General features: G+C 41.1%; 1 protein-coding gene across 1 annotated transcript; it reads right to left on the minus strand.

Moving 5' to 3' along the window:
* Positions 1–30: 30 nt before the first annotated feature.
* Positions 31–9911, minus strand: LOC124670570 (symplekin-like). Its single transcript, XM_047207051.1, has 27 exons — positions 9706–9911; positions 9043–9202; positions 8857–8952; positions 8658–8772; positions 8413–8575; positions 8142–8313; positions 7843–7989; positions 7213–7671; positions 6527–7138; positions 6271–6339; positions 5359–5475; positions 5036–5281; positions 4518–4565; positions 4291–4434; positions 3875–3952; positions 3725–3787; positions 3515–3622; positions 3270–3350; positions 3108–3155; positions 2667–2741; positions 2280–2375; positions 2107–2187; positions 1939–2010; positions 1197–1241; positions 1028–1111; positions 528–631; positions 31–441 (listed from the first exon to the last, which is right to left on the minus strand). Exons 1-27 carry the CDS (start codon positions 9894–9896, stop codon positions 279–281), a joined length of 3837 nt encoding a protein of 1278 aa, XP_047063007.1. The 5' UTR covers positions 9897–9911; the 3' UTR covers positions 31–278.
* Between the last annotated feature and the right edge of the window lie 224 nt (positions 9912–10135).

The following is a 10135-nucleotide window of genomic DNA, read 5'->3' on the forward strand; positions in this document are numbered from 1 at the left end:
TCATAATAAAGGCAGCAGCCAAACAGCCATCCATCACACATGTTTACTTTGTCCAAATTCATACAAAGACACCAGTCTTGTGCTCGGACATATATGCTACAAAAATACAAATACATAACAGGGCTGGCTGGCCAACAACTCTCTCCTATGACTATATAATTTTTTATTTATAAGGTAAATGTTTTGTACAGCGCGCTGCCCAAAATCGTGCAGCAACTAAGTCATGCTTTGTCACATCCACTCTGACATGCCGTCTTCTTCAGCAGGTTAACAGATGTTCAACTTGCAGCAGATGATTCCTGGGTTACTTCAGTCGTAGTATCTGCAGCAGAGCTACTGGTTTCGGCGGCCTGGTTTTGGCTGCTTTGTGCCTGGCTGCTCTGTGCCTCAGGTGCATGTTGCTGCTGATCTTCAGCAAGACCCAAAACCACCAAGCTAGACCTGCACACAAAAAAGGCACAAGCTCTGGTCAGATCCAGCCCCATGCATTTGAAACGAGTAACAGTGCATACAGCGAAGCAACAAACCTCGGAAGAGTTGATCGCACGTTTGGCTGGCTGGCGTGCTCGACCAAGGGCGCCTTCAGTACAGGATTCTTATTCAAGGCATTTTCAAGTTGTGGAGCTGGTAACTGACAAGCCAAGTGCCATGTTATGGAAAATCTTGATACATGATGGATTTTTATTTTTTGAATAGGAATAAATATGGAATTTGGCATAGGAATGAGAAAATAAAAGATGGACCCGCAGTCAAAGCCTTCAACTATTACCATGTTACTTTTCCTGTTTCTAGAACTATTAGATCCAAATAGTTGACTGTGGCCCTAAATATAAGCTTATGATGTAAAAACAATATAAGGTGGCAAGTTGTAAGAATTATCAGGTGACAACCTAAACATGCTCTCTTTTTTCCATCTATGAAGTAATATAAGCTAAAGCTCCTCCCATTCACTAAAAAGAACTACAGAGAGTTTTTTTTTTTGCATTGGAAAGAACACATAAATTCCACGAGAGAAGAGTGGCCGAACCTGCAGTAAAACACCATATGACTGAGGTTTCGTCAGGATAGCACACTTCAGGAATCCTACCCATAACTTTGGATATTTCCATATCTGCCATCACAACACAATGACTGAAGTTTCAGAAAAATGAGAAGGCACTGTAACTGAATTCCTGTTCAATATAAAAGTTAAGAACCTGCTTGCTAACAAGGCGTGACATGATCTCCATCACAAAATCCACCTGGAAGAAAATCTCACCATCAGATCATAATATCAACAAATAAAACAATTGACTTCATCATGATAACCATGCATTAATACTAATGTTCAATTTGACCAAAAACGAATAGGATTCATATTAGCACATTATCAATGATGGTCTTAACTCTCCATTCCCATCGGAGAGACGAAGGGGTAATACATAGCGCTAAGCCAACAGGTCATAAAATCAGTATCAATTATTACTCACTTCTGAAGTATGTAAGCGAAACAAATTATTGCCGTGTGTTTCGCAGTAGAATCAGGTGCCTCTGTACATACATACAGTCATGCACCAAAAATTAAGAGTGAGATGCTGTAAGTTGAACAACTGATGTTAAATTGTCATGTAGCTCAAAAAATATCATGGATGTACGGTTCCAATAAATCAGGTGCATGCAGCAAAACTGGGACTCTGAGAGGCAAGAAATGCATTCCACTATAATCAGGTGCATGCAGCAAAAGTGAGAGGAAGGGCAAGTTCCCTACACAGCATGAACTGCCTAGATTCTATAACAGCATGAACCATGCATGTCATCCTTGTCGTATCAGCAAATATCTAACGAAGTAAGACTAACACACAGATATCTACATTTCATGCTAGGAAGTCTCTCGCAAACTAGGTTACAGCATGAGTTACATGAGCCATAGCACCCAATAGAGTTACAGAAATAGCTTACCAATGCAGGAAATGCACCTATCGCTTGCATAACAGTTCGCATGAACAACAAAGGAAGGGGAATCTGTTCAACCTGTGGGAAAACAAAGAGTTTAAGCAAAGAGCCAACAGATCATCATATCATATGACAGATACAATTTATAACGTGATACTATTCAGAAATAGATACCAATTGATTTAGTGCTTTTGCCAAAACTTGCTGAGTGAATATTGTCCTTTGCTCGAAGCAGGCAGCACATGCATCTATGACCTAGAGTAAGTTAATATAAATTATCACTTCATCAGTGCATTGAATTAACTCGCCAAGTGATGTGCAATGTAACAAATGGAAAACTAACAGACCTTTTTCAGCGGTATCCCTTCTTTTTCGGGATCTATTACATGAATCGCAATCAAAATTTCTGGTGGATCAAGAGAAGGGCCATGTTGTGGTGATCCCTGCAATAGGTGGAAAGTTATTGTGCACGCGCAGGCTAGAAAAAATATCTTTAACTAAAATGAAAAGTGAAACATAACTAAGTTACTTGAGAATTAAAAGTCCAAGAGTGAGCCAGAAATAAGTCTTTCATAACAAAACCTAGACAGTTTGAAGTTTTAGATGAAGTATGCAACAGACATATCAGCCCAGATATGAACCAATACTAGTTCATTTCTAAATAACAATTAATGAGCCAACATAATTGTTTCAAATCATATCCAAGGAAGAAAAGATAGAAGAGAAAATCTAACCTGCAGGATTCGAGAAAGGGCAACTTGAAACTTATCCACAGGAAGGTTAACAATATTGGGAAACACGGACATAACCTGAGAAAAAACACAATGAAGAATAACTAACGTGAGATGAAATACAGAATACAAATGATATATCAGCAGCAATGCCTACAGAATTATATGTGGTATCTGGACTGCAATGCTTAAGTTTTTGCTCCACATGTCAGTTACTGTCAAAGTTCATAACCGCTGGTTCAGAAAAATCCAATACCCATGCTGAGCTCAATTTAAATTGAATATAATGTGAGCAGTTCAGCTACCATGCGCAGACTTATCAAGCTAGCTGCTCATTAAGTATAACCACCGTATAAATTCTAGAGCAACATTAAATACAGTAATTTGACGCGTACTGCCAGTTATTTTGTATCTTAAAAATTCTAAGAGTGCAGGAGAGAAAACCTCATCTTTTGGCAGATGAGCCATGACTGGAAAGAGAAACTCGACATCCTGCAAAATGAAGTCAATAGTTTGTAAATTAGATTATTCAGGCAGGATACAATCTGATAATATAAATGTCAGCAAGAACTTAAAGTTTAGTTCAGGTACAGAGAAATAGAGAACCTTCGTTTTTGAATAGAGGTTCTTCACGGACGAAATCAGATCTTGAGATGGCACTACTCCATCAGTGAGAGTCTGTACAACCTGCATGGCGATGTAATATCTTGGATTATACAAATGAATTCAAATGAAAGAAATTCACTGACCAAGATATATTTTCAAGCGCTCTTTCCAATACACATGAAAGAAGAACTTTGACCAGTAGAAGATAACATGGCTTAATATGCAAAGAAAAACTCAAGTTGCACCTGCATGAGGAGCTCCCGACTGTCTGCTGGCGCATCTGAGATGATCCCAAGAAGGTCAGTAGAGGATCGTATCGTGCGAATCAGAATGGGTACTTGTTTGTGAACTGCCTGGAAAACATATTATGTTATACAAAAGAGCCATGATCAATTGAATAAGAACAAACATAATATCTGATCAATTGGCATGGCAGGGAATGTTGGATGCAAGACCTGTTTGGCAGCCTGTGGTAGACTGCCGTATATTGCAAATACACGCTGGAGAAGGGAATGTTTCTGGCAGTAAGATGCAATCCGCATGCTGTTAGTACTTAGTATAATTCAGAAAACCATACGAAGGGTTGCGGAGCAATAACCAGTTACCTTGGTGCACAAAGCAAAATAGAGTGACATCAAAGTTTGAGCATCTGCCACCGAGGACAAATTTTCTAAGCTACCATCCTTCAAAAAACACGAAGTCCACCAAATCAGAAAAGGTAGACCATACTTGGATTTGAAAGGAACAGAAAAGATGAAAGCTTCGATCCTATAAGAGTACGTTCCAAGCCGATATGCAATTAAGACACCAGCATATCCTACTAAAAATACTTGCAGTTCTTTTCATTTACAGCAGTGAATTGGTTTATAATTATTTCTCTGTTTTCACCAGTTTTTCTTGACATTATTTGCTGAATTTAAAATGAAATACAAGGCAATACTATTTAAGAATGATCTAAAGCCACGGTTATTTCAAATAGCAGCAGAGGCACGTGTGAAAGAAATTAGAGCATGAACCATACCTGGTGAGCTTCAGGCGTAACCATTTCAGAAGCTGATGTAGATTCAGCCGCTGGAATCACTTCCAGGACTGAATTAAGTTTTTCATTTGCAAACTCTTCAATCCTTTTGGAAATGCTTGCCACGGGAAATAGCTTATTTGCTACCTGTTATTACGAAATGAAAAACTGAAGTGAACAAAATCACATAAGTGCACCTTTCTTACGAGCAGTAAGGATTAAGGGATTACCAAACGTATTGCCTTCATGCGGACCTCATCTAGACGATTGATTGAACTCTGTAAGAAACATGCTACTTAGTGACAATAAAAAAAACAGGGAATAACCTCAGGCAGAAAAGTTGTACTAGATCATAAAATCAAAGCACAAACGATGACCAATGTTGAAGTTTTATCAACTATCATTACATGTTCAGAATATAATCTAAAGCTCATGTCAGTGAAAGGGAAATATAACTGATCAACCACTACTCATATTTTAAGTGTTCAATCATGCTAAGAAAAACAGGTAAGACTGATTTAGTGCTTCACAATTCTATCCATACATGTGAAAACATTAAAACTAAAACTCATGGCATTTTTGCTCTCTTTTGCGCTCTACCACTGAATCAGAAGTCAAAATAGATAACTCTCACACTACAACTGACGGATGTCCCAGACAGATTATACAGTGTAACTATATAGTTAAGCAAGCATATCGTATATGCTGAAACATAGATCAATAACATATCATGGTGTCCCTAGAGCACCTGCAAAGCAATCTCCAGACATCTGTCCCGGTTTGAAGGTCTTAACATGATCAGGTTCCAGACAGCACTTAGACCTTGAGTTACCCTATCACCACTCTGAAGATCCTTGTCCTGCTTCTCATTATTTCCAGGAGAGCATAGATCCTCTAGCAGCTTTAATACACCTTCTGGTAAGTATGGTATCTCACAGAGCAGTTTGCCAAGTGATTTGTCTGAAGCCGGAAACATATCACGGAGATTTTCGGCCTAGGCAGAAAGAGAATTGGTTTAGCCATGTTATAAAGAAAAGGTAGCTTTGATACCAATGTTTTAAGGAGACATACTATTGTCAGAACAAATGATTCATAAACTGATGTTGCGGTTCTAGATGAAAGAAAGTCCACATCCTGTTCTGCCTCACGATACAATCTGTTCAGAACGCACAGTGTCAACTCGTGCCCCTGCTCAAGTAAAGATGAGTTAGATATCATTGGACGAAGCATAGTGAGTGTAACCACATTAGTAACCACAAAGCTGCACAAAACATACACTGTGGAAACATATTCATATAAAGATATAGTAATCATCTCCACCAGTCTACGTAACCTTGCTACATGAAATCACATAACACACGCATAATAGGTCAACAATACATAGATGAACAAGAATGGTGGCATGCTCATTCACTACTTCACTTATTCAACCACCGGGTCGCTGGTTTGGACCACAGATCATAGACATAGTATGAATACCAAAAAGAAAAAAGCTATTGCAAGTGATGGTGAAAAATATATTTATTTGTTTTCTTTTGCCAGTCATTGTTCTGGGGGTTTGCTTTTCCTCTATTGTAATTCCGCTGGTGTTTGTTATGTCCAATCCTCTGCGGTCAGACTGGGCATCTTGACCTAAGAAATAAGAAAAATAGGGCAATAGCATTTCCTCGTGCCAAACGAATGGCCGCTGTGTCGTGGGTCAGTTTTTCGGCTTTTTCCTAAGCAAAGGACGGATCGGAGATTGTGGAGGAAATTGAGTTTAAATTTCCAGAAACCAGCCCTTTCGAAAATCAGAAATCAAAGGGGTTGCTCCAAGGGCACACATTGTATGTAAATGCGTAGCAATATTAAACTTGGCTGGATGGTGGTTGAACCTGATACCATCCGGGGTTTTTCAGGTTAAATCGCTAACCATCCAGTTTGGTCCTAGTTCCTAAGAGAACTCTTACAGAAAACCATTTATATGATGTTGACACATCTTACCTCATTATTTACATAATCAGATAGCACATGCTTCTGGAGAAGCGCCCAAGGGTCCAACTCCAAAGGAAACTGCACCAGCAAGTAACATATCCAATAATACAGTGTAAGAGAAACTAGAGCATAACTAACAATTTAGTGTTTCTGAGGGAACCTGAGTTTGGGTATCTACATAGCCAAATAACGCTCCATACAAAGAACCGTTAACCAAAGTTCAATCCAAATAATGATACTTGACAGGAGGAATGGTGATCAATACCTCAACACCCAAGTGAGAAAGCAATGGAAGCCGAGCTTTTGAACCACCAGATTCTTCCTGCTTATCTCTCGCAAGAATGCGCAGGAACGCTTCTTTTTGAAGGAGATCTTTAGCCTCATCAGTTAGATCGACATTAGTCACAACCAACTTTGGAAGAACATGCTGTGAAGTTAGGGCATTCATAGATGAAAACTGTGACTGGCTTCCTTCAATAGTAGAAGAACTTGGACTGCGAGTTTCGAAAGATTGAGCCAAACTGACACCAACTGAAGAATTGTCAGCAGGCAATGAACTCATAAAACTGCCAGAATGTTCTTGGGTTCCCTGAGGTTCTGTAGAAGCATGGGAAGTTTCTGATGATTCTTGAACCTCAATCGATAACTCAGCAGCATCTGCACTGGGTACTTTAACCTCTACTGTTTCTATATCTAATGAAACAGCTGAACTGTTAAATGGAACTTCTGAACTGTTACTGTTCTCTTCCTTCGGTATTTTTAATGTGGTAAGAACAGGAGAACTGACAAGAACTGGTGTGGTGTCACCAGCAGCAGATGTCACTGGAGCAGATTCCTCAGGTGGAGGCACTTCATCTTGATTAGTTTCGCCTATTGCCTGGAATAGAACATTCAATACACACCAAAAAAAGAAATCTAACAAAATAAGCAGGGACAAGTAAGAGAAACTACCTTCCATAGGGACTCTAACAGAGGAAAGCGACCTGAAGGAAGCTTCAAACTCGGAGCAATAGAGGACTGGATACTTGAAGGAGGTTGTTGTTGATCTACAGGATGAGAAACTGGCAAGTGTTGCATGTTAACCATTACCACCTCCGCTAATAAGTCAGCAGCGATACTAGATGACAGGATTTGTAGTGATACAGCAGCTCTGTCGCCTTGCGCAGCTAATGGGGCAAACATACTAATTAATTGATATACAGCTTCAGAGTTCCCAGTTCTTGCAGGGACATGCTGATTAGATGATGAACCAACAGAGGCTGCCTCCATATTTCTCTTATTTGTTTCCTCGCTATGTTCTTGAGCATCATGTGACTGTCTGGCTCTTTTACTAGAATGACCATCATCTTCTAGAATATTATTCATGTCATCAGCCAGATTTCGTTTGTTACTGTTGTCAGTGCTCGTCTCCTGTCAAGGAAATATATTTGTTTCAAAACACTTTAGATTGGACTAATACTTGGGAGGAAGAACAGTTAGGAATGTTGGAAATTTTCCTACTTTCACTCCGTTTCTTCAATTGTTGTACTTTAAAAAGAAGGGTGCAGAAGAGAGATGAAACTTGGATATGGAGGTACATACTGTCAGAGGCAATGATTCGGCCTTGTTTGAAGTGTCCCCAATACTCCTAGCAGCATTTGCGGTATGTTCTGTCGAATCGTTTGCAGTATGATCTACTGAATCCCCCTGGTTTATAATATTTTGAGCTTCTAACAAGCGAGCCCGCCACTGCAAAATGATAACCTCAAATTAGTAAGAATACACCTGGAGCAGAGACTGAAAACATATGCGCAATTGACCCATGTCAGATTAACCACTAAGAAAAAACAAAACATCAAGTTAAGTTCCTTGACAAAACCGCAAAAGGCTAAAAGAAATACCGGCTCAGCACTTGAATGTGTACATTTCAGGCATGCATCAATGGCACTCTTCAAAGCATGGAATGTGCCTGGAACTTGCGTTTTAATAATGGTATTTGCTGGGTCCAAAGAAAGTAAAACTGGAAGTATGCGCCCATAAAAGGAAGGCCTTCTTTGAGCAATAGCTGAGAGACTGGGGGAAGTTTATGTTAGAAGGTGGCATGTGTTCCAAAGATGATACAAACTTCCCTACACAGAAAAATATAATGAAATGAAAATGGACGAGGCTAACCTGCTAACAAAGACAATGATCATCGAAGTGCTGAGTGATCTTATCTTAGGAGGCTTAAGTTGTTCTAGCAACAGTCCAAGGCTCTGGCTGGCTTCCATGGCTAGATCGCCAACATTGAGTAAAGGATGACCTCCCCTTAACCATGCTATATTGAATCCCATATCTATCAAGGAATGACAGATGATCATGCCATAAATCAAACGAAAAAGCAGTTAATTTTGTATAAAGCACAACATATGTTCTACCTTCTGTAGCTTGGTTTGGTGGATCTGATGTGATATCAGGATCCGGGGTGTGCATGAGAACTGTTTTCTGAACAAACTTAACAGCCAGCAACCGGACTCCTTCATTGCTAGTAGGCTGACACGGAGATACCACAGATGTAAGAAACTGTAAGCTGGGAGGATGCAGTTAACTGGTTGCAGAACAAGGACATTAACTTACCTGAAATGCCATGAGCGACACCGCTGATTTAAGCTTGAGCATCCATTCCCACGACACTTTGAGTGAATCATCAATCCCACCGCTCGAGAACAAACCCTGGATTCAGAACCAGCAGATAGCAACATGAGCCAACGTCTACATACACACAGAGGCAACTCAAAGAGGTGCTGCTATCAGTAGTATTACCTGGATAACTAGCTGTTGCAGTACTTTGGCAAACAAGTCTGTTCCTGTTTTAACAGCCTGCCTCGCAACCGCAGGCGTCTCATCATTCAGAAGATCCAGCAGAGAGGGCATCACGTCGGGTATATACGCCGTGTGCTTCGACCCAACCTCACCAATCATCCTATGTCAGGGTCCAGTTGAAACGCAAATGGAGTCAAAATACTAGCCAATGTCATTATGCTGTTTTTAACATATCACATAATAATATCGTAATAGAATCAATTTCCATTGCCCGTAGAAGGCTATCGCATATTTTCTTTTGCTAACTCTGCACCTTCAGCGAACGCTCACTCGTGTACATAACAAAACGTGTGATACTGGCACTAGTGATCACCTACAGCACATCTATAGTAGCTGGTTTAGCAACTGCTATCTTCCATGTCAGCACACAAAAACATAGCACCCAGACTGAGTCATTGTCTATGGTGTCAATTCGTTTAAGCTTTTTGTTTTAATATTTGGTACGAGCTCAATTTGCAGACCGAATTGACACGAAGGTTAAGTGACAGACGAAACCGACTAGTGAAACTGAGACACTGAAGCGCAGCAATCGAACGACTTAACCACCAAATGGGGCAAGGTCCAAACGGCGAACCGAGCAAAAGCGGGAGCAGGAGCACTCACTCGGCAACGAGCTTGCGCACGGGGCCGGCCTCGTCGGCGCGGAGGTCGGCGAGGCGGGGGACGAGCTCGTGGAGAGGCGCCCGGCGGAGCTCGCGCACCTGCCGCAGGCGCAGCCCCATATCTCCAGCGGAGGTAGCATCCGGCTGGGGCAGGCCGTGCGGGGGGAAGGCCGGCGGGAGGGCGACCGCCATCGGACGGAGACGGACGGAACCCTAGCTCCGGCGATCCCCGACGACGCGCGTCCGTCCTGGAGTGGTCTCTCCCCTCCTAAAACCTTTTTTCTCTTTCTGGATTAATTAATGGTTCGGTCGGCCCTTTGTGGCCTTAACGATCCAGGCTAGTGCATAGTTGGGCCTGGGCTCCATGGGCCGAACGCAAAAGGCATTGGACTCCGTTGCATCATTTTTTTTATTGAGCTTTCCGTTGCATC

The sequence above is a fragment of the Lolium rigidum genome, chromosome 7 (genome assembly GCF_022539505.1).
Source record: "Lolium rigidum isolate FL_2022 chromosome 7, APGP_CSIRO_Lrig_0.1, whole genome shotgun sequence".
NCBI classification, from domain to species: Eukaryota; Viridiplantae; Streptophyta; class Magnoliopsida; order Poales; family Poaceae; genus Lolium; species Lolium rigidum.

What these genes read in the sequence shown, in the direction of transcription:
- LOC124670570 (XM_047207051.1), bottom strand. Translation starts at nt 9,896, where the DNA reads ATGGCGGTCGCCCTCCCGCCGGCCTTCCCCCCGCACGGCCTGCCCCAG. An exon ending in TGTCGCTCATGGCATTTCAG is followed by an intron (nt 8,773 to 8,856) that starts GTAAGTTAATGT and finishes TCTCCGTGTCAG; the next exon opens with CCTACTAGCAATGAAGGAGT. An exon ending in TTTCTCACTTGGGTGTTGAG is followed by an intron (nt 6,340 to 6,526) that starts GTATTGATCACC and finishes TTGCTGGTGCAG; the next exon opens with TTTCCTTTGGAGTTGGACCC.